This window comes from Artemia franciscana, chromosome 4 (genome assembly GCF_032884065.1).
Source record: "Artemia franciscana chromosome 4, ASM3288406v1, whole genome shotgun sequence".
NCBI lineage: Eukaryota > Metazoa > Arthropoda > Branchiopoda > Anostraca > Artemiidae > Artemia > Artemia franciscana.
In genome coordinates, this window is record NC_088866.1 from 58527082 (window position 1) to 58552842 (window position 25761).

The 25761-nt window shown below is 34.8% G+C and overlaps 1 protein-coding gene across 1 annotated transcript in view; it reads right to left on the reverse strand.

The window, feature by feature from the left end:
- LOC136026666 (uncharacterized) overlaps window positions 1-25761 on the reverse strand; it is a 49955-nt gene that overhangs the window by 18053 nt on the left and 6141 nt on the right. Inside the window, exons 2-4 of the mRNA XM_065703407.1 lie at window positions 19627-19767; window positions 12730-12870; window positions 1581-1731 (exon numbers count right to left, since the gene is read on the reverse strand). Of these exons, the coding sequence (XP_065559479.1) occupies window positions 1581-1731; window positions 12730-12870; window positions 19627-19767 (433 nt within the window). The remainder of the gene's footprint in view (window positions 1-1580; window positions 1732-12729; window positions 12871-19626; window positions 19768-25761) is intronic.

The following is a 25761-nucleotide window of genomic DNA, read 5'->3' on the forward strand; positions in this document are numbered from 1 at the left end:
CAGCCTGGCAGTACAGAGTGCCTTTCGATTTTTCTCTCTACCTTACCGCACATAAATTTTAAGTCTCATGTTAGCTTAGAGTATATAACCGTAATTTCTATATGAGTTAAAGACTAAAAGTGTTCCTCCTCCCCAAGCACAGATTTAAACTTCTCTTACCCCACTCTTCCTCCTCCTTTTTCCATCAGTAGGCCTACCTGAAAGTTTCAACTATACCGAACAAGCTGTTCCCAAGGTGTTGTAGAAATGCTATTTTGATGACCTGTATATACCTGATGTCTTTCAATTTACCTCTGCCCCTTCCTCATGTCAAAATTTATAGTCCGCGTGACCTTCCTCTTCAATACACCTTCAAAGTTAAGCTTAATCCCTTAATTAATTCCCAAAGTATTTTAAATCTTAAAAACATTAGGTACACGTAGCGTCTTCTAATTTACACGGATATGCATGTAGTATCCAGAAAATACTTTTGAAAAAAATTGAAAATTTAGCATTGTGATTTACCCGTAACAGCTGGTTCGAAATATAAATTATCAGGATAAGTAATCAAAGTTTGGATCCATTTCTGGGCCCCTTAAAACCCTCTTCTTAAGGAACTCTTAGATTTTTTTTGTCCCAAAGAACGAATTCTGAAAGTTTTGCGGAAATTTTCGAATACCAAGGATAAGACATGTCCCAATTTTCTATTACAAAACTTTTATATAAGAAGGACAACGTGCGGAATTTGTAGCTCTTGCCACAGGGACTGTGTGTGGGGGTGTGGTATGTTATCACAGAATGTATATGTTTGACTCTGTTGAACAAAATGGCTTTAGCGCCAGTCACAATTTTCATATTATATAAATCATTGAAATTGACCTCAGGAAAAGTAATGGGTCCCAATAGTGAAGGTCAGGGACTAATACATCTTCTCAAGCGTACACGAAGCGTTTAATTCAGCTTAGAACCTGACATAAAAAAGGAGCTTGGACCTCCAGTTGAATTCTTTGTGCAACCGCGAACCATCTTGATCACAATATTGTTTTTCATATTTGGCTATCAACAAGATTCGACGTCGTGCACAAGCACTCTCAAGTCTATTAACTTAGAACCTAAAACTCAGGCCTAAAAACATTACGCTACAATGGCGAGGCAGGTCAAGATAGATAAAATAGCTAGGAAAAGGTTTTTCAGCCAAAAAAGGCCGCCACGACAAGCAAAACTCAGAAAAATGATTCATAAATCAGAATCGACAGCAAAGTTGGGCTGTTTAGAAGGCAATAATTTTCTCGAAAGGAAGTACTCCTCAAGTTCACCCAGCAGTGCTGGCAGTGGTGGTTCTGGTTAGGCATGCTCGTGAAAGCTCCGCCCTGATGGTATTATAAGGCCAAACAAGCAGGACTTCTCTTATAGGGACAGGGGCGGAAGAAGCAGCTTATGACTGAGTGGAGACCATAAACCATCCCACGACACAAGAGTAGCACCAGTCTCTTACACCTAACCTATCTTCGTCAGGGAATTAAAGCGTAAAAAAAGGGAAAAGAGTAAAAACCTGAGTAGCTTGGGAAAAACGACAACAGTATTTATAAGAGTTAACTTACCAAAATATGACTTTCCCTCGCATCGGCAAATAGCAAGGTATTGTGCCTTTCCTGTTTTAACATTCTGTAATGCCAGAAGAGCCCAGTCCTGTGGAGAGCGACATGGCCGAATTTGCGAAACATTTTCACAAGTTTTTGCTAGAGTTTTCGCCTGGAAAAGAATAGTTTGATTAATTGTTCAAAACACAAGTATATTAAGGTAAACTCGTAGTTACATCAATTTTTTTTTTTAGTTTTTGTTTAATACATTTTAAGGTCTTTGATCAAGCATATGTAAAGGGTTAGATTGTCCTACCAACAAGAATGAATGGGACAGAGTGATTTCTAAATTTGATAATTGAGCAACTCTTAATTGCCCCATCTCGTCAGATGAGTGGTCTGACCACTATTCAGTTATATTTTCCAAAGTGAATTAGGCAGTGCACGCATTTTACTCGAAACTCTTGATTTGGTTATCCCACCTTCCTTGACAGAATTAGTGTTTATTATCTTAATAAATTGCCCGTCTTTGTTTTTCCACTTCCAGTTTCTTTTCCAAATGTGTATCTGTTGTTCTCTAGTTCCTGATAGCTTTTTTGAGGAACTAACACTTCCGTTCTTAAACGAGGTAAGAATCCATTGGACTCTTCTTCTTACAGGCCAATCCCTCTTGCTTGTAATCTTAATAGAATCCTTGAATATATCCTACTTTCTTTCATCAATTTGAATGCTAATTCAGGGGAGAAACAGCTCAGTTTTCGGTCTGGCATAATTTGTCAGCGCGCTCACCGTGCTCTGGCCCGCCTTCATTAAGATGCTTCTGCTAAAGGTATAGTCTTTATATTTGTGCCCTTGATCATTCTAAGGGTTTCGATAGTATTGTAAACAGTCAGGCTCTTTATTCTCTTTACAGTCACGGCATTAACAATTCACTTTTTTTCTTAAGTTTTGGTATAGTAAATCTTATCATCGAACTAAAACTTATGGCGCCCTTATTCTTTTATTGTCCCTGTTCGTTGGGGTTTACGGCAGTTTCGAGTATTATCTCCAAGTATTTTTAAATTTTGTATTTCTAGTATTCTTGAGAATATTTATTCTATTTGTTTTGTTGGGTTAACTGATATTTCCTAAATTGCTTATGCTGATGATATTCTTCGAATTAGCCGGTCTAAACTCAGACTATCGCAGATGGCTCATAAAGTTTATTATTCTTTTACTAAAATCGGTCTTTCAATTAACGTTGGTAAATGTGAGTATCTTTTTTTCAATTTTCCATCCCCTACGAAAGTTCCAAGAAAAGGCTCTAAGAAATTTTCCATCCCTCATGTAGATCCGATGCGGTGGTTGGGTACTAAATTTACCAAAAATTTTAAAGCATTTCGTGAGCGTGCCCTCCGGAAGGCTAGAACAAAGATCCAATTGGTTACTCTAAAATTGTAACCAATCAAGGCAAATACACTTGTATTGCCATTGGTGCGATGTGAGTGGGTTATAAATAAATGTTATTATTGTTAATATTACTATTATTACTATTGTTATAATGAATAGTCTGTTTGTTGAGGCTGGAACAATATACGACACCTGGTACCGTGGTACTTAACCTTGGTACTTGCTCCGTATTTCTATTAAATTAAAAACAAGCTCTTTCAAATGATTGTTAGGAGCAACATTAGATCTTAAAAAGAACAGAAATTATTCCGTATGAGGGCGATCTCCTCCTCCCCAACCCCTCGATCGTTACGCTAAAGTGTTAACGCTCTTTAAAAATACTTCTTATTTAAAATAATGGGCTTTGTGTTTGAGCAGTTGTTCCTATAGAATTGGGTTAAGACCTTTAGTGTAAAAAAGTGGTGGATTAGTAGTGGCGCCCGTCTGCTTTTACAATGGCCTATAGGTGCTACTCTTTTCTCCCCTTAATCAAGAAGTCGCTTTAATGACGATTTCCTCAGATGAAGACAGAGGTGCATATTACGTAGTAGGGTCTGCTTGTTACCTAAAAGGTGATGTTTAATTTTGTTCGTCATATAATAGTTTCTTTGATTCTTAAAATAACTTCAGGGCCCGCCAGTGGGGAGCCTTCAAAACGCCGATGCCTAGCAAGCAATTACATTAGGCCTCATAGCATTCACTTCCGACGGGGGCCCATAGCAACCAATTCCAATAGGGACCTAGCATCCAATTCCATTGGGATTCCTAACATTCAATTTCATTGGGCCCCAAAACTAACCAACAGGGATCCCTAGTATCTAATTCCATCGTGGGCCCCTAGCAATCAATTTCATCGGGCTCCTGCCCTAATCACCGGGGGGCAGTATCTTGTTCCATCGGGGTCACCCTAGCAACCAATTCCAACGGGGAGCCCTAGCATCTAACTTCACCGGGCTCCTAACCTAACGAAACTACTGGAGGGCAGCATCCAATTCCATTGGGGTCCCCTAGCATTCAGTTTCATCGGCCCCTAACCTAATCATCGGGGCTCTAGCATTCAATTCAGCCTGGGGCCCTAGCAACCAACTCCAACGGAGGCCCTAGCATCCAATTAATTTGGGAATCCCCTGGCAACCAATTTCACCGACCAGACGTTTTTCAGGACGTTTCAAGATTTCCTTGGTTGTTATGTAATAGGGGAATGTTTACTTATGTTAAAGATGACGCATTAACGCGTGAGTTGTTTCTTCAGGGGCCTGTGTGGAACCACCGCTTATAACTGAGGAGGACAAACACTGGCTGTTACGTAATGACGATGCACACGTGGGATGTTACATAATACCTTAAAAGATTTCATTTTCGTTAATGGTGTTTTTTTCAAGGGAACATTCATTAACAAAATATTTTTTCCCCATGATGACTCGAAAGGGATTCCCCCCTCAGTGGAATGGAGCGCTAACTGATTGCACGCTAGAAGAATATCTTGCTGGCACATACTAGAATGATTAGATGAATTGCGTGTTCCCATATGGCTGCAATAATTGACACGCAGAGGGGGAAATCGATTACTGAAAATCGCTTACATTTGAAGTACACTTACTTGTTAAGTAATACTTTAGAGGATGTTATCAGATACCATAAGAGGCTTGTTCTTAGCACCGTTTTTATTAATCGTCTTTAACTCTATTGGAACTTGAATGTGTATCAGAGATAAAATAAAAACGAGAGCATCATTATGGCTAGAATACGGTACACCTTCATATTTGATCAAAAGCCTTTCTTTTTCCTCTTTACTACGCAGAATCTACCATAAATTTTAGAGGCAATCTTGAACGACCATACCAATTTACATAGACTAAAAGATGATTAAATTTAGTATACGATTACCTGTTGAAGTTTTATCCTGGATCAATAAACATAAAAGATACAAATATTTATTGTACTTACAAATTCTCTTAATAAAAAAAAATTAAAAGCATTATTAAAACAGAGAAAAAAGCAATTCAAACTCTAAAATGGAAAAAACAAAACGAGAAAAAACTTTATAAAGGATAAATATAAACAAAATAACCATGAATTAAAGAAAGGCAGGGATCATGCCAGCCAATTCCAGAGGGGAGGATTATTATTAGAGGTAAAAACCTCATGAAATTTTTTTAGGGATTTTAATGAAAATGCCTTGCTTCTTTGAGCCAAGACTAGCATCCCCTCGTTGACAATCGCACATTTGAATAATATTTTCTCTCCAAATTTCACAAAATCTCGGTAGAGGTAAATTTAAACCACACGAAGATATCTTTGAGGGCTTTTAATGAAAATATCTTGTTTGTTTACTGAACGTTAGATTTCATTCCCCTCAGTGAAAAATTCTGTTAACACATCTCAGCTTAACTTTAAGCTCTATAAAAGTTTAGTTCAAACAATTCACACAAACATGATGATATGCGGATGACCTGTGGCACCCCAATAATATTTTTTTATCATTCATATGGTAATTTTCGAAGAAAATTAATAAAATTATGCTTAAAGTTTTGTGTTTTTGCAAACCACCACCCAATATAATGCCATCCATAGCAATTCAAGAAACCATGGCAATATATGACTGCCCCATGACATCCCTACTATACGTATTATTATTCCTAAAAAATTTTTTCAAAAATGTTCTTGCTAATATTATGATTTAAATTCAATAGTTCATGTTTTACAAGAAGACCCTAACGTTATATTGACGTTATCCTGACGTTTGTCGAATTTATTAGCCAAGTAACATCCTTTGAAGCATTACTTAACAAACAGTTGTGCTTCAAATGTAAGCGATTTTCTGTAATCGATTTTACCTTCTGCTCGTCAATTATTGCAGCCATATGGCTGCAATAATATATACACGCAATTCATTTAATCATTCAAGTATGCACAAACAGGGGATTCCCCTAGCGTGAAATAGGTTATCATGTAGAATGTATTAGCCGAATCAAAATATTAGAAACTTGCAAGAATAAGGCAATACCGGAAAGGATTGTCATTATATCTCACAAGACTTTGAAAATGCAAGACAAGATTTTGCAATATTTAAATATGATTTGAAATATGATATTTAATATGATTAAATATGATGCAATACTTTGATAATAGTATTTAAGACTTTGATAACATTTGACAAGATTTTGATAGTATAAGACAAGATTTGACAATCTTTATAGTATAATACAAGAGCTTGGTAATGCTTGGCAAGATTTGAACATCCTGATAGCAACAGACACGATTTGCTCGTACTGTGTTATATTTAGTAATATTAGACACGATTTAGATAACATCATGTTATATTTGACGGTATCAGATACGTTTTGATATTACCAGAAAAACATTTTTGTTAATCTTAGGTAGAATTTTCATAATACCATGCATAATCTTGTTAAAAACTTGTAGGATTTTTGACAAAACTCTGCAAGGTCTCAATAATTTCATAGAGGATTCTCATTATACCATGTGGAATTTTGATAATGTAGCACAAGATGTTTCATAATTTTAGGCATTATTTTGATAGTATCACAAAAGATTTTGGCTATGGTTGATAATATTTTGACATTACGTGATACGATTTTGCTAGCATCATTCTAGATTTTTATCGTAACTTGCAAAATTTAGGTACTACTAGAAAGGATTGTCATAATTTCTCACAAGACTTTGAAAATGCAAGAAAATATTTTGTAACATTCAAGCATGATTTGGTAATATCAAGTAAGACTTTGATCATATTATGTAAGGTTTTGATACTTGACATGATTTTGATAGCACTATGTTAAACTGTGTTAATTGGTATCAGGATTTTGATAGCACCATATTCTATTTTGGCAATGTCAGACGCGGTTTGATTGTAGCTGTAACTATCTCGTTAATGTCATTTAAGATTTTGATAATACCATGCAAGATTTCGGTAATAATTTTCATTATATCCGTCAAGATTTTCATAATATTTTGCATAGTATCTGATAATGTCAGACAGGATGTTTATAGTAACACACATCATTTTGGTAGTTCCTGGCTAGATTTTGATAATCTTGATAATAGGAGATACAGTTTTTTTGCAGTAAGTTAAATGTTGGTTATAGCCGACAAGATTTTGATGAAACCGTTCTAGATTTTGACAATATCAGACATGTTTTGATAGTACCAGAAACTATTTTATTAATATCAGGCAAGATTTTGATAATACCGTGTAAGATTTTTTAAATAACGTTCATGATTTTGGTAATACCACATCAGGTATTGATAATGCAGTAGAGTATTTTTGTATATCAGGTGAAATTTTGATAGTATAGTACAAGATGTTTGATAATTTCGAACTAGATTTTGATAATACCACACAAGAATCGGGTATTGCCTGATAATATGTTGAAAGTAAAAGACACGATTTTGCTAGAGCCATTCTAGATTTTGATAATAGCCTGCAAGATTTATGTAATGCCCGAAATGATTCTCTACAAGATAAGATTTTATAGTATGTAACAAAATTTGGTAATATCATACAAGATTTTGGTAATAATTGGCGAGATTTCGGTAATCTTGATTATAGCAGACACGATTTCATATTACTACGTTAAATTTTGGTAATAGCAGACATGATTTTGATGACACCAGATTTTGACAACATCAGACACGTTTTGATGGCACCAGAAAATATTTTATTAATGCCAGGTAAGACTATGATAATACCATGCATGATTTTGTTAATAGCTTGCATGATTGTCGTAATGCCTCTTCAAGTTTTGATAATGCAATAGAGGATTCTTGTTATATCAGGTGAGATTTTGATAGTATCGTGCGAGATGTTTTATACTATCAGACATGATTTTGATACTAACACACAAGATTTGGTGATACTTTGTGAGATTTTGATAGTAAGAGAGGCGATTTTTCTATATCCATTCTAGATTCTGATAACTACTTGCAAGATTTAGGTAATAATCAAAATAATTCTCATAATATCTCACAAGACTTTGATAATGTAAGACTTGGCAATATTTAACATGATTTGGAAATATCATGCAAGCTTTTGATATTATCATGTAAGGTTTGACAATCTTTGACAACATTTTGATAATCTTGATAATAGCAGATACGACTTTGATGGTACTTTGTTGAGTTTTGTCAACAGGTGACATGATTTTGATAGCATCATATTAGATTTTGGTAATAGGAGTCACATTTGGTTTGATAATAGCACACACGATTTCATATTACTACGTTAAATTTTGGTAATAGCAGACATAATTTTGATGACACCATTTTAGATTCTGACAATATCAGACACGTTTTGATGCCACCAGAAAATATTTTATTAATGCCAGGTAAGACTATGATAATACCATGCATGATTTTGTTAATAGCTTGCATGATTGTCGTAATGCCTCTTCAAGTTTTGATAATGCAATAGAGGATTCTTTTTATATCAGGGGAGATTTTGATAGTATCGTGCGAGATGTTTTATACTATCAGACATGATTTTGATACTAACACACAAGATTTGGTTATACTTTGCGAGATTTTGATAGTAAGAGAGGCGATTTTGCTATATCCATTCTAGATTCTGATAATTACTTGCAAGATTTAGGTAATAATCAAAATAATTCTCATAATATCTCACAAGACTTTGATAATGTAAGACTTGGCAATATTTAACATGATTTGGAAATATCATGCAAGCTTTTGATATTATCATGTAAGGTTTGACAATCTTTGACAACATTTTGATAATCTTGATAATAGCAGACACGACTTTGATGGTACTTTGTTGAGTTTCGTCAACATGTAACATGATTTTGATAGCATCATATTAGATTTTGGTAATAGGAGTCACTTTTTGGTTTTTGATGATAAGATTTCGTTGAAAACTTGCGAAATTATGATAATACCATGTAAGATTTTGCTAATAAATTGCAGGATTCTGATAGTACCGTGTGTGGTTTTAATATTATCATAGAGGATTCTCATTATATCAATCGAGATCTTAATAATCAGAACTGTAGAATCCGAAGGAGGGGGTTGCAGACGTAGTAGGACCGGAATTTGAATTTGAGTTGGAATTTGTGGGACCGAAATTGGATTCAGTGGAACCGTGAAATCAGGGACAAAGGTTTTGAAACCAGAACTGACAGAATCAACATTGATGGAACTTGGGGTAGGAGTGGTTCTGATCGAGTTTGGAGCTGAATTGGGGGAATTAGAACCATGGAGTCGAGGACAGAAGTAGCGGAACTAGAACTGACGGAGCCAGATTCGCTGGAACCGGGTCTGGAATCAGTTGAACTGGGATGAAAGCTAGCAGAATTAGAGATGGCACCTTTGTAACTGGGGGTCAGAAGCAGGGTTTTGGAAATGGATATAGTTTATTTAAAAAAAAAATTAAAAATGTCTTAGCAATGATGAGGGGTGCTAGAGGGTGTCAGAGGGTAATTCATAGTGTGGAAAGGTGGCGTGAACTGACCTGGCGTATCATTGACGGTTGGCTTGCAAAAACATGAACTAATGGATTTAATATTTGATTTTTAACCAGAAAGAATTTGGACAATGTCTTAGGGATGATGAGGGATGCCAGAGGGGCTGACATAGGGTGATACGGTGGTGTGGATTGACATGGTACATCACGTTGGGGGGTGGCTTTCAAAAATGTGAACCATTAGATTTAAATCAAAATTTTATAATACAATTTCTGGAAAGTGTCTTAGAAATGATGATTGGGGCATAGTGTGCCATAGGGCTAGTCGTGGCAAGGCGGCCTTAATGGGTATGGCGTGTCATGGAGGGTAGGTTGTGAAAACATGAACCAATGGGTCCAAAGCATGATTTAAAAAAAAGGTCTTGATAATGTCTTAGGAGTGATGAGGGTGCTAGAGGGTACCAGAGGGACTCTAATAGTGTGATACAGCGGTTCGATTTGGCATGGTTTGCCACGGAGGGTTGGCTTGTGAAAAGGTGAATAAATGAATTTAATGTAGGATTTTTAACATGAATATATATAGAAATGTTTTAGGAATGAAGAAGGGATGCTGGACTTACCAGAAGGGCAGTCTTAGTGTTGCACGGTGGCGAGAATTGAGATGGTGTATCATATTTAGGATAGCTTTCGAAAACGTGAACCATTGGATTTAATGCATGATTTTTCAAGAACATAACTGAAAATGTCTTAGGAATAAAGAAGATGTCCTAGAGGGAGCCAGATGGCCGGTATTCGTGTGGCACTGTGGCGAGAATTGCGGCGGTATATCACGTTCAGGTTGGCTTGCCAAACATTTACCATTGGATTTAAATATAAATTTAATCAAGAACATTTTTGAAAAAAAACTATTGAGAATGAAAATACGCACCATACGGATGCCTTGGGTTGCCATATATTGCCATGGTGGCGCGAAATACCGTGGAGTGCATCATATTGGGTAAAGGCTTGCAAAAACACGAATCAATGGACTTTAAGCATTATTTTATTTTAATTTTTTTGTATTTTTTATAACATAATTATATCATATTTTTTTGTAAAAATGCCTTAGGAATGATATTACATATCAATGGGATGCCACGGGCTAGCCACATATTACCATGGTGGTATGAATTGTTTGGACTAACATTTCCTAGAGCTTAAAGTTAAGATGAGAGGTGTTAAAAGAATTTTTTTGACTGAGGGGGAGTGAAATCTAACGCACAGTCAAAGAAACGAGGTATTTTCATTAAAAGCCTAATAAATATCTTAATGTGGCTTAAAATTAGCTCTAATAATAAGCATCCTCTCTGGAATTGGTTGGTAGGATCCCCGACTTTCTTTTAGTTATGGCTCTATTTGCTTCTATTTTATCCTTTTTCAGTTTTTTCACGTTGTTTTTTCTGTTTTTGAGTTTGAATTGCTTTTTCTGTGTTTTGTTCTTGTTCAATTTGTAAGAATGTGTAAAACAGCTCTTCGCCAATAAAATAATGCTAGGTCAAATAAACAAATAGTTTTAGGTAAAAGGGATTTTTTTAAAAGATATTTTGATTTGGGAAACGGGGCAAACTTTTTTTTTCTCTGATCCTCATGAAAGAATAGTATGTATTTTATCAGAGGGCCCTCCCCCTTCCCCACATGAGGTGCCAACTTTCCTTGTTTTTTCATAGTTTTTTTTCACTCTCATTTTAGAATAGATTTATCAATTTGGTCAGTTATTGGCACCTTTTTCACACTGCCCCCCTCAAAGATTTCGCTCATTGGTGCCCTTGTCACATTGTCCCCCTCCAAAATTTTGCTCTATATCTGCCTGTGTGTCAAGAAGATCACACAGATTCAATTTCACAGATCACAGATTCAAGAAGGAAAATAAATAGATTTGAAATATACAAAAACCAATTTTAACAAGTAAACCAAATATAAGTAAAGATAAAGACTACACTGACTTTCCGTTATGCAAATCACAAAAGGAACAATAATTGGGGATTATTTTAAGACCATGAAAAAATTTCCCAACAGGACCTTGCGGCTCTATATCTTAGAGCCGTCATTAGCAAAGCACAGATAAATATAAATAAAACATACAATAAAATACATGGTCACTGAAACATAAACCATAACTGAAATTAAGACAGTAACAACAGCAATATTTAAGGGAAATTCAATCAGATCTGGTGTAACGGTCTTATAAAAATTCCTGGTTGATTTACCTTTTGTTATTTTTAAATAAGAGGATATGTATAATTGTAAATAGTTCTTGTATAGTAGCTCAGTAAAGAATAAAATTAGTTAGATAAAACAACTAATTCATCAAAACGAAAGCTTAACTAATAGTTTCTCTCTGTACCGGTATTATACTTTGATAGTGTAACTATCAATAGTGAAAGCGGATAGTTGGATTGTTATCCAAATTTAATGTTTGGTAAATCGACTTTTTTCCACCAGAATGGGTTTATCGATAATCAAAATCAGTTATGCATAACAGATGGGAAACTGACCCTAATTTGAATGCTTAGGTGATAAATCTTGATTTTCTTACAGCTCTAAAAACGGGTGTAGCAAATTAAAAGGCTTAAATTCATAACCTCCAAACTTCAAAGGGGAGCGAAAGAAAAAAAAATGTGATAACTTTTGTTAACTTTGACAACTTGTTTTTACAAGGAGGCATTTTACCTCAGCTATTATGGACGAAAAAAAATAGCTCTTCGCTAATAAATCATAGGTAAGGCTCTTTCAACTTCAGTCTTTGAACTGAGCACAACGACTACCTCATAATTTTGATGTGCTTGGGGAATTGATGGGTGTGGGAGGGGGATTGGCTGCCCTCCAGTCACTTTGATTTCTAAAAAGGGCACTGTAACTTACAATTTCCAGTTGAATGAGCTCCTACCAAAGGTTTTGCGACAAGTCAATACAAAGTGCCTTAGTAAAAAAAAAAAAATACATTATGCCCACACCGTGCCTTACTTAGGCAGTGCTATTGTGCTTACATTTGTCATGTAAGTACGCAGGATAGGGGGCCTTGAGGACTGTTCCCCATGAATTTATAAATTTTGCAAAATGTTTCCACGGTTCTCATTCAAATTATCACACACTTTTTTGCTCCCCTGTAAAAGAAAATTCTGCATACGTGCCTGACTTCTGTAACATATATGTGTAAATCAATTGCATTATTGTCAGCCTACAGATGACGTTACTAATACCATCTTGGGAAATATGCTATATCAGCAAACCTTTCTAATGTCATAACATTCATAGCTTACTGATTACCTTAGGAATTTTTCCTAATCCAAGCTCAAGTGTGTGCTGATCGTTGCTGTTAGTAGAGGCTGAACATGGTGAATTAAACCTGTCAGGACATGCACAAAGAGGTTGTGAGTAATTTAGTCGGGAATATACAGCGTTGCAAACCTAAAATAAGAAATTAAGAGTTTATCATAATGTTATTAGATTGGGCGCATTTTAGGCATTTGGACATTTCTTATTTATTTTTTTTTAGGTGACTGTAAATTAAATTTTTTGAACTAAAGTAAAACAGTTCAAAATAGGGATGAAACCTTTTTATTGACAGTGAACAGATACAAAATTTAACTGGATATTTCGAACACATATAAGTGTTCATCATCAGCAGTAAAACTAAAAGACAAGAATTATTTTATTTGGTTTTATTCTTGTCTTTTAGTTTTACTGCTGATGATGAACACTTATATGGGTTCAAAATATCCAGTTAAATTTTATATCTGTTCGCTGTCAATAAAAAGGTTTCATCCCTATTTTGAACCGTTTTACTTTCGTCATGGAAAGGCAGTGTGGTCTTCGAAGTTATCCTTTTTTGAACTAGTTTTTTTTTTTTGTCGAAGCAAATTTTTTTCGAAGAATTGTAATTTTGGTAGATTGTTGCTCTGAAAATAGTCATAGTTCCGCCATTCCTGAAACACAAATTTCCCCTTACCTTAAAAAGTTCCATTAACATCTCCCACCACAGAAAATAATTGAAGTTTCAACTATATTGGAAAACAAGGTATATTTACCGAACTACGTTTAGAATTCATTACCTTTTAGTGGAACCTACCGACTAAACGTGTGATATTGCATAAAATAGAAAAGTGTAAAATATATAAAAATTATAATAAATTTATATGTAATAGTTTTTCTGCGAGTGAACAAAAAATTGCTACCTAACATCGTTATATAATTTATCTAGCAACTTAAATCATTGTTGGAGTGTTTGAAACTAAGAGTGTAAGTGAAAGGAACGAAGTATCATGGATATCAAAATACATATATGAAGAAATGATAAAAAAGAGGAGAAAAAGTGGTTTGTTTAAGATAGCCATTTTTTAAATTTCCTTGGAGGATATCTCCTGAGAAGGCATAAAAAATTTGTATGTATAAAAAGTATCCAAACTATCTATGTATCCAAACCTTTTTTTAATCCAAAATGTAGTTGACATTTCATTAGTGTTTAATAAACTGTAAGTGGTAAAGGCTATTTATTAGTCTATTGACTAATTAGAAACTAATAAATATTAAAAACTAGTTAAAAACTTACTAAAAAAATATTAAAATTATTAATGAATTGAAACCATTTTATTAGTCGCAAAACAAAATCTGAGAGGGTAACTATACTTCCCCTGCTACCTCCAATTAACTCTGTGGTTATTTATAAAACTAATTTGTTATTAAATGAAAGCAAAATTCAGGCCTGGTAAAAAAAAACGGAAAGCAAGCCTTATAGAATTTATTTTTGAATTGGAGAAAGGCCAAATACTTTGCTACTTCTTCGTTCTTTCCTAAGTCATTTGATATTTTACCCCGACCCCTTGAACTCACTTCAAAATGCTAATTCCAAACAAAAGTCTACCATGTTGAAATCATAACAGATTTTCATTTCATTTCAACTAGTATACAGCAGTGAAACATCCCAACCGGGGTTTGTAACTTTTCAATATATTATGGTAGCCACAAGATTTTCTTCTAAATTGAGAATCCATGTGCACTAAACAAGTGTAAATAACCACCTTTTTCGAAAACGCGTTGGAACGATTAACCCCATTTACGGTTCAATATTATTGGACGTAGTTGTGGTTTGTGGTTTTAACTGAGAGTATTTTAATTACTCAAATTTTGCATTGTTTTTAGCTCAATCAATATTTTTATTACCAAATTACAAATGACTAACATCATTTTTATACACTCCTAATAAAGGTGTTAATGCCAGATTTGCCTCTGACTCAATCGTACTATCTGTCTTGGCTTTTCTACAATTAGCCACGGCTTGATGCCCACAACTATTCGATTTTAATTCAGTCCATATGCATTCAGTCCATATTAATTCAGTCCATATGGATTCTTGAAAATAGTCGATAGTAGACAAGATCAGTGCTCTTGGTTCAAGCATATTAGCCTAGATAATTTCTAAAACTTCAAAAGCTTTTAATACAGTTTTAATTCAAAGGTATTTGAAAAAATTATTTTTTTGCAAAGGAAAGGTTTCTTTATTTGGTTTCATTAATTGGCTTTAAGTACCGTAAGAAAAATAATCTACAACTAATAGGCTAATATTATCCATCAATCCTTATCAAAATTGCACTCAAGCATCCTTTAATCGACTTTTCTGGCTGACTCTAGCATTCCCAGATGTAATATGTAAGAAATCCAACAGTTCGTGGTAACGAACTGTAGTAAGGAGCGGCCCGGCTCAATAGTAACCAAAACTCTAAAAAATGAAATTTTGATATCAATAGCTACATCAAACGAATCGCATTTTAATGCTGATTTTAAACATATAATTTAATCAAGTTTAGTTTTAACCATCAAAAGTTACGAGCCTGAGAAAATAGGGGAAAACAACCCCTAAAAGTCATAGAATCTTAACGATCAGAATCTTAACGAATCACACCATCAGATTCAGCGTATCAGAGAACCCCAATGTAGAAGTTTCAAGGTCCTATCTTCAAAAATGTGGAATTTTGTATTTTTTGCCAGAAGGCAGATCACGGATGCGTGTTTATTTGTTTGTTTGTTTTTTGTTTTGTTTTTTCCAGGGGTTATCGCATCGACCCAGTGGTCCTATAATCTTGCGAGAGGGCTCATTTTAACGGAAATGAAAAGTTCTAGTGCCCTTTTTAAGTGACAAAAAAATTGGAGGGCACCTAGGCCCCCTCCCACGCTAATTATTTTCCAAAAGTCACCAGATCAAAATTCTGAGATAGCCATTTTATTCAGCGTAGTCAAAAAACCTTATAACTATGTCTTTGGGAACGAGTTACTCCCCCACGGTCCCCGTGGGAGGGGCCACAAGTTACAAACTTTGACCAGTGCTTACATATAGTAATGGTTATTTGGAAGTGTACAGACGTTTTCAGGGGGATTTTTAGATTGCGGGGGAGGAGTTGAGAAGAGGGGGATATATTGGGGAAACTTTCCTTGGAGGAATTTTTCATGGGGGGAGAAAATTTTCATGAAGGGAGCACAGGATTATCTAGCATTATTTAAAAAAATACAACGAAAAAATAAATATGAAAAAGTTTTTTTAACTGAAAGTAAGGAGAAGCATTAAAATTTAAAACGAACAGAAATTATTACGCATATGATGGGCTCACCTCCTCCTAATACCTCGCTACTTTTAAAGCTAAAGTATTTTTAGTAATTTCAACTGTTTATTCTACGGCTTTTGTGATTCAGTGGTCATTCTTAAGGAATTGGAAGAAAATTTAAGCTTTAATGTAAAGAGCTAGGTTCTGACGAGGGGGTGAACCCCTTTGTATACGTAACAAAAACAAGAGAATACAGAAGTTCGCTACGTAAGCTAATTTGTAAGTTACGTATATCTTTTACTAATAAAAACGTTTGTAAAAATATTAAAAGTTCTAGTTGCCTTTTTAAGTAACCAAAAATCGGAGGGCAGCTAGGCCTCCTCCCCCGCTCCTTTTTTCTCAAAATCACTCGATTAAAACTACGAGAAAGCTATTTAGAAAAAATAAATAAATATGCAAATTTCGTTTTAATTATTCATCTGCGGAGAGCCAAAATCAAAACATGCATTGATTCAAAAACGTTCAGAAATAAAATAAAAAAAACACTTTTTTAAACGGAAAGTAATGAGCGACATTAAAATTTAAAACGAACAGAAATTACTTCGTATATGAAAGGAGATACTTCCTCATCAACGCCCTGCTCTTTACGCTAAAGTTTTTTACTGTTCTAAAAAGTAGAGTTGAGAGAAAGCGTCAAACTTTAGCGTAAAGAGCGGGGCGTTGATGAGGAAGCATCTTCTTTCATATACGAAGTAATTTCTGTTCGTTTTAAGTTTTAATGTCGCTCCTTAATTTCCGTTAAAAAAACTTGTTTTTTTTTATTTAATTAAAACAAAGACTTATCTGGTCACGTATTAGCTAAAACAATTAGGTGAATGCTCAACTAATGTATAATGAGGAAAGTACACCAAATTTAGGAAAATTGAATTTGCATGTAATTTCAATCTGCGATAAATTGAGAAAGGGTAGTTTTTAGGTATAAAGGGTTGTAGGGGTTGTATGACCAACCTTTTTTTGCTCCAAGGGCCGTTTTATTTTTTTAAAGATTTATTGAGTCTTCTTGACCTTTTATATATTTTACCGAGTACTATATCCTCAGTGACTTCATTTGAGTCACATTCGAGACCATTTAACCGTTTTGTGGGACTTCTGGTTCTCAAATAGGTCTTAAGCAGCATCAGTGAATAAAAATGAACTTTTAGGGGTAGAAATAATGACAGCTAAAACAAATGATAGTGGCCGCGTTGCAATGCTGCGAAGTCTCAATGGCATTCTTGGGTTTTGTTGTTGCTTTTTCCACAATTAAATAAAAAAAACGAGTTTTTTTAACTGAAAGTAAGGAGCGACATTAAAACTTAAAACGAACAGAAATTACTTCGTATATGAAAGAGGCTGCTTCCTCATCAACGCCCCGCTCTTTACGCGAAAGTTTGACTCTGTCTCTCAATTCTTCTTTTTAAACCAGTAAAAAACTTTAGCTTAAAGAGCGGGGCGTTGATGAGGAAGCAGCCTCTTTCATATACAAAGTAATTTCTGTTCGTTTTAAGTTTTAATGTCGCTCCCTACTTTCAGTTAAAAAAACTTGTTTTTTTATTTAATTTCTGAACGTTTTTGAATCAATGCATGTTTTGATTTTGGCTCTCCGCAGAGGAATAATTAAAACGAAATTTGCATTTTTTTTTTTTTGGCTAAATGGCTTTCTCATAATTTTGATCGAATGATTTTGAGAAAAAAAGGAGTGGGGGAGGAAGTCTAGTTGCCCTCCGATTTTTGGTTAATTAAAAAGGCAACTAGGCAACTAGAAATTTTAATTTTTTACGAATATTTTTATTAGTAAAAGATTTACGTAACTTATAAATTAGCTTACGTAAAGAACTTTTGTATTCTCATATCTTTATTACATATATGGGGGGGTTCGCCCCCTTGTCAGATCCTCGCTCTTTACACTAAAGCTTAAATTTGTCCCAATTCATTAAGAATGACCCCAGAATCACAAAAGCCGTAGAATAAATAGTTGAAATTACTAAAAATACTTTAGCGTAAAGAGCGAGGTATTAGGAGGAGGTGAGCCCTCAAATGGGTAATAATTTCTGTTTGTTTTAAGTTTTAATGCTGTTCCTTACTTCCAGCTGAAAGAACTTTTTCATATTTATTTTTTCATTGTTTTTTTTTTAAATAATGCTAGTAAATCCTGCGCTCCCTTCATGGAGATTTTCTTCCCCCATGACAAATTATTGTTGGAAAGTTCCCCCAGAATATACCCCTCTTCTCAACCCCTCCCCCAACCAAAAAAATTCTCCTGAAAACGCCTGTACACTTCCCAATAACCATTACTATATGTAAGCATTGGTCAAAGTTTGTAACTTGTTGCCCCTCCCATGTGGACTGCGGGGGAGTAAGTCGTCCCCAAAGACATAGTTATAAGGTTTTTCGACTACGCTGGATAAAATGGCTATCTCAGAATTTTGATCCGTTGACTTTGGTAAAATAATTAGCGTGGGAGGGGGCCTAGTTGCCCTCCAATTTATTTGGTCACTTAAAAAGGGCACTAGAACTTTTCATATCTGTTAGAATGAGCCCTCTTGCAACATTCTAGGACAACTGGGTCGATACGATCACCCCTGGGAAAAAAAAAAAAAAAAAAAAAAAACAAAAAAAAAAACAAAAAAACAAATAAACACGCATCCGTGATCTGCCTTCTGCCAAAAAATACAAAATTCCACATTTTTGTAGATACGAGCTTGAAACTTCTACAGTAGGGTTCTCTGATACGCTGAATCTGATGGTGTGATTTTCGTTAAGATTCTATGACTTCTAGGGGGTGTTTCCCCCTATTTTCTAAAATAAGGCAAATTGTCTCAGGCTCGTAACTTTTGATTGGTAAGACTAAACTTGATGAAACTTATATATTTAAAATCAACATTAAAATGTGATTCTTTTGATGTAGGTATTGGTATCAAAATTTCATTTTTTAGAGTTTTGGTTACTATTGAGCCGGGTCGCTCCTTACTACAGTTCGTTACCACGAACTGTTTGATTAGTGGCCACAGAATGGTCTCACCATAGAGGATGATCTAAGTTTCAAAGTCGTCAAATTCCATTAGTTGGGTAAATCAAGAAGCGATTTGATCCTTACTTTCTTCTATGCATGTTGGTCGCAAAAAGGATGGGCCTTATATAATAACATTGACAACATATTGACTTGAGTTATAAACACAATGAAAGCGATCAGTGAGTTGAGCAAAACGAGTTAAAAAGATTAAGTTATATAAAGCCCAATCCGTTTTGTGTCCCACAATTTTTGTTATACGAGTGTGCAAAACCATATCCGGGATTTTTGATGGGGGGGGTCCTTCATAAAACAACTCAAAAGCATATAAAGGTAGTTTTTCGAGTCAGACAAAACTTTAGGGGGAGGGTCCTCAAACCCCTTAGCCCTCTTGGATACGGCATCGTGTATATATTTATATATCTTGCGTGGGGTGAGAAGTCATAATTTTGTTCGTTCCTGATTTTTATTTGTTTTATGCTCTTCTTTATTTCCTTCTTGTTTCTACTCTAAAGCATTATTTTTACTTTTTAAGGGATAAATAAGTGAATGAGAAAATGTAAGAAACATTCCACAAACCTGTTGTGCAGCACACTCTGGTAATAAGTAAATATGTTGATTATGCGGGAAGTAATGATATTTAGTAGGTTTTGGATCGACATCCGTATCGGAATCTCTATCTTCAAAAGCTGTTGAATCTTCGAGTTCAATTTCATTATCCTAAAAAATGATACTTGTCTGTTAAATGGAACACACCCAAGAAGTGAAGTTAGGTTAATCCTAATGAAATATGCCAAAAATGGTGATAATATCAAACGATCGATAAAAGGATCGATTGGATGTCCTAAACAAAAGAACGGTAAGTACTATGTGCTTATACGTTAGTTGATCATGTGTATGGGTAGCAGAACCGATTTGTGACTCCAGCCATCAATATTATTGACGGCCGAGTATTGACTCAACGACCAAATATACTTCTATAGGTAATAAATAACCAACATTTAAACGTAGCGTATAATTTCCTTGTATTCAGTCCAGATCTTAACCTAGTTCAGTGTGAATTTAAGCTCATTGTTGACCCCTCCCCCATTCTTACTTTTTTTTACATTTTATAATTTGGCTAATTTATTTGAATGTTTTATTCAATTTCGAACAGTTTTGTTGTTTAGTTGAAAGGTGGCTTGTCTAACAGATTTAAATGAACCAAATTTGTTTATACTCTATTGATTTTAGTGATACGCTTGACATAGATAGAAATTAAGAGAATGAACCACAAATTGAAAGTAGTTTTGTGGTCTCACTTAACAAAAAAATTGGTTTTAAGAAGTAAATACAACTATTTCAAAATTATATTATCAGCACTACATGTTTTAACACAATAAGTTTTACTATTAAACAATACCCCAATTAAGACAGTTAGCTTCTTCATTGTAAAGGTTCCCCACGGTTCTTTAAAGTGGGGCTTGTGTCTTCTAAAAAATCAATACTAGTTCTCAAATCGAACTTGCATCCTAGATAATATTAAATAAAGAAAAACAAGTTTTTTTTTTACTGAATGTAAGAAGCGGCATGAAAACTTAAAACGAACAGAAATCACTCCGTATATGAAACGGGCTGTTCCCTCTTCAACGCCCCGCTCTTTACGCTTATGTTTTTTACTGTTTTAAAAAGTAGAGTTGAGAAAAAGAGTCCAACTTTAGCATAAAGAGCGGGGCGATGAGGAGGGAACAGCCCCTTTCATATACGGAATAATTTTTGTTCGTTTTAAGTTTTAATGTCGCTCCTCACTTTCAATTAATTTTTTTTTTACATTTTAGGAGGAGATGAACCTACTCGTATACGTAATAATTTCTGTTAGTTTTAAGTTTTAATGCTGCTCTTTACATCCAGTTGAAATAACCTTTTCGTATTTTGTTTTCATTACTTCTTCTTAAAGAAAATCCTGTACCCCCTTCATGGAAATTCTCTTCCCCCATGATAAATTCTCCAGGGAAAGATCATCCCACGTAAACCCCTCCCTTTGACCCCCCCCAAGCAGAAAAAATCCCCCTGAAAACGTCTGTGCACTTCCCAATGACCATTACTGTGTATAAACAATGGTCAAAAATTCTATCTTGAAGCCCCTCCCCCGGGGATTGTGGGGGAGTAAGTGACCCCCAAAGACATAGTTGCTTGTTTTTCGACTATGCTCAACAAAAAGGTAGTCTCAAAATTTTGATCCGTTGACTTTGGGGAAAAAATGAGCGTGGGAGGAGGCCTAGGTTCCCTCGAATTATTTTTGCCACTTAAAAAGGGCACTAGAACTTTTAATTTCCGTTGGAATGAGTCCTTTCGCGACATTCTAGGACTACTGGGTCGATACAATCACCCCTGAAAAAAATGTGTTTTTCAAAAAAAAATTACTGCTGACATTTACGCCACAGTCTAATTTAAAATTAACAAAGTTCTTATTTAGGGATGCAGGACTGGCAACTTGGTGAGGTGTTTTAAGGATTATTCCTATCACACAGACCAACAGTGGTTTTGTGCAAAGGTTTTTGAAGATGATTTTCATGGGCAATTTCATCCCCTGAATTCCAGTGTGTCCTTAGTTTTTAATAAAGTTAACAATTTCTGTGATTATTATCATTATTAGTATGATATATATATATATATATATATATATGTAAATAAGTTGTCTGTGTGTTATGTCTGTCGAGTGACGTCATGTTTGTGTGTCGACTGACGTCATGTTTGTCGACTGAAGAAACTACAGACCGGGACATCGGGACACAAATGACAACCGGGACACCGGGACATCTATCTATATCTATCTTATATATATAAAAATAAGTTGTCTGTGTGTGTGTGTGTCGAGTGACGTCATGTTTGTGTGTCGACTGACGTCATGTTTGTTGATTGACGAAATTACAAACCGGGACATCAGGACACAAATGACGACCGGGACACCGGGACATCTATATATATAAAAATAAGTTGTCTGTGTGTCGAGTAACGTCATGTTTGTGTGTCGACTGACGTCATGTTTGTTGATTGACGAAATTACACACCGGGACATCGGGACACAAATGACGACCGGGACACCGGGACATAGGGAATATAAATGACAACCGGGACACTCAAAGAGAAAGCGACCGGGACACAAGGAATGTTCGATTAGCAATCACCATCAACAAAGCACCGGGACACAAATGACGACTGGGACACAGGGAATATAAATGACGACCAGGACACTCAAAGAGAAATTACAGACCGGGACACCGAAACACCAATGACGACCGGGACAAAAATGACGACCGGGACACCGCGACACAGGGAATATAAATGACGACCGCGACACTCAAAGAGAAATTACAGACTAGGACACCGGGACACAACTGACGACCGGGACACAGGGAAACAACAACATCGGGGACGCCGGGGGGCACAGGGGGATATATAAATGATATATTGCATGTTCAAGAGTAAGTAAACCTATATATATATATATATATATATATATATATATATATATATATATAATTATGTCTGTATGAATTATGTAAATTATGGACACATATAAGTTATGTGATTATTCCTATCACACAGAACAACAGTGGTTCTGTGCCAATGTTTTTGAAGGTGATTTTCAAAGGCAATAGTAGGGCAATTTCATGCCCTGAATTCCAATGTGTAATTAGTTTTTAATTAAGTTAACAATCATTAAGCTAACAATAAAAAATAATATTTTCTTTTTGTTAGCTTTTGCACAAAAGCCACAGAGGCAAAATTTTAATCATTACTCAGTTGGACATAATACAATCTTCCTGATAATTGGCGCTTTGTCTTTGTTTTATATATATAAAACACAAATATATATATTTGTTTCAATATATATATATATATATATATATATATATATATATATATATATATATATATATATATATATATATATATATATATATATATATATTCTTCCCTTGAACTTCCTCTTGTTATTCCTTATCTTCGTTTTCCCCTTTTTGCTATCTTTATTTATTAGAACATTGGACAATCGGGAGTGATTCTATTTGTGTTAAGTCTGATTTTTTTTTTCAAGCTGCTCGAGCTCTTGTCTCTTAATTTTCTGTGTTTTTTTAGTTGATTATAAAATCTCTTAACAAATAAATCAGTCTATTAATATTAATTTAATTTATCAATGCAGTTTATTAATGCATTTCAGCAAAATTAAATGCAATTTCCTATTGAATAAGTGCGCTACAGTTATTGTCCTGAATACGATTTAGGCAGCAAAATTAAATTCTTGCTTAAAACAAAATCTTACATCCCAAATGAACCCTTAAAAATAACGAAAAAAATTTTTTTTTGCCATCCTGGTTATAAATAAATCAAGAAATTTATCTGAGATCTTTTTACTGATATGACAATTTATTGATAAATTACAACTTATATTCACATTACAATTAATATTACAGTTTATGATTTGATAATGGAATTTATTAATGCATCAGATAAATCCAAAATAATATATGTGTACTCTTATTAATTTTCTTTAAATATATCGATTATAGTTTTAAGAAATATCCTAAGACTCAAATTCAGAGAAATACAAACTATTATAATAAAGCAAAAATTTGATTTGGTGCCAAGAATTTGAGGAGTTAACGTTGAGTAAAGTTATCTTAATTGAAGTATTTAAATACTTAATTTTAAAATTGAAGTATTTAATTTTAAAATCAAAGAACAAACAAAGCATAAAAAGGAGAAACACAAAGCGAAGAGATAAAACAGAAAAACTGAGATTCTGCTTTAAAAAAAGTGGTGATTCAGAAATCGGTCATTTTTTTTAATTTCCCTTTGATTTATTGCCTTATGTTCTTTAATTTTCCACTTTTTAAGTTTTTTTATTTTGTTCTCTTTATAGTGAATAATTTGTTAGACGGGGGGGTGTAGCCATGCCGCTGCAAGGGATTTTGTTATATCTTTTGTTGGTAAATTAATTAATACTTTTTGTTTTTAATAAGTTCAATTAAAACGAAAAAAAATTGCGTCTTTTGTTTGCCACCGAACCAGACTACACCAATTGCGACGGAAACGCTGATAAGGAAACCCTTTGTGTGTTCATATGTATTATGCTTGTTTAATGATTTTTTTTAATATCCGTACAAAATCTATCAGTATCTACCGTAATATCCAATTCTTTCAATCAATTTTGGAACCATGAATTTTCCCAATCCCTGTAAACTCAAGGGTATTACACCCAAAAAAATCTCTCCTCGAATAAGGGAGCCGCCGGTCCTAGAACTTAAGCCACATAATCTACTCCCCTGATTAAAACTGGGGCAAGAGCGAATCTGCGTCCGAATCCAGCTATTTTTTTTTTTTTTTTTCACAAACCGGTTTTCTTTGTCTTGGTGACTATGATGAAGGGGCTACACGATGTTTTTAATCCAAAAAGTCTGTAAATTATCTGCAATCTTTTCAGCTATGGATAAGTTTTTGGCCATCAACATTACGGTGTAGTTTAAGCTTCGTCAGACAGTTCGTGGTAACAAACTGTAATTAAGGAGCAACGCAGCTCAATAGAAGCCCAAACTCTAAAAGCGGAATTCCGATATCAGTCGATATATCAAAAGAATTAGATTACTATGCCGATTCTAAATCTATAAGATTGTTGAAGTTTAGTGTTACTCATCAAAAACTACTAGTAATATTTGCTGGATTTTCGAAAAAGGGCGTAAACATCTTCAAAAAGTCAAAGAATCTTAATGAAAATCAAGCCATCACATTCAGGTATCAGGGAAACCTACTGTAGAAGTTTGAAGCTCCAATGTGCAAAAATATGAAACTTTGTTTAAAAATATCGCGGGTGCATTATATATTTGTTTGTTTGTTTTTTTTCCCAGGGGTGATCTCACCAAAACAAATAGTCCTAAAATATGTGGAGAGGGCACTTTCGAGCAGAAATTAATAGTTCTAGTTCCCCTTTTCAGTGACAAAAGAAATTTGAGGACAACTCGCCTCCTCTCAGCTCACCCCCTTTCCCCCAAAGTCGTCTGATAAAGATTTTGAGATAATCATTTTGTTCAATATAGTTGAAAGATTCAGTATTTATGCCTATGAGGATAAAATTACCCCCGCAGCATCTGCGGAAAGCTCTCTAATTCATAAAATGTGTCCTTGGTTTACTTATTGTATTTGGTATTTGGAAGTATACAGGCGTTTTTCGGGGGGGGGGGAGGATTTTCTGCTGTGTTGGTTTTCCACGGAGATAATTTTCTAGGAGGAAGGTTCTGGGGGGTAGACTTTGCTGGTGAAATTTTTCACTGGGGGATTGTTGCAATTCCTGTACACAATTCTTTTTATTTTTCTTACTTTCTCTTTGCAGACTCAACTTTAGATGTGGGAATGTTAAGAGGAATTGTCCGGGGTTTGGGGGGAATTTTACCGGGTCAGAATTTTCTAGAGTATCTTTCCGTAGGGGTGAGAATTATAAACAGGATCAATTCTCAATGAGGGAGTTTTTGCGTGATAAAGACTCCCGGAAAATTTTGTGCAGAAGCAACTTTTTTTCGGGGTCTGGGGGATTTGCGGGAAAACTTTTCCACGAAAAAAGAAATTTGTGCCATAATTTGAAAATCAATCAGAAATCAAAGTTTTTCAGATCTAAGTACTCTAAGAAAAAATTGAACCCGGAATTATCCGCAAGAAATTTGCCAGGGGGATGAGTAA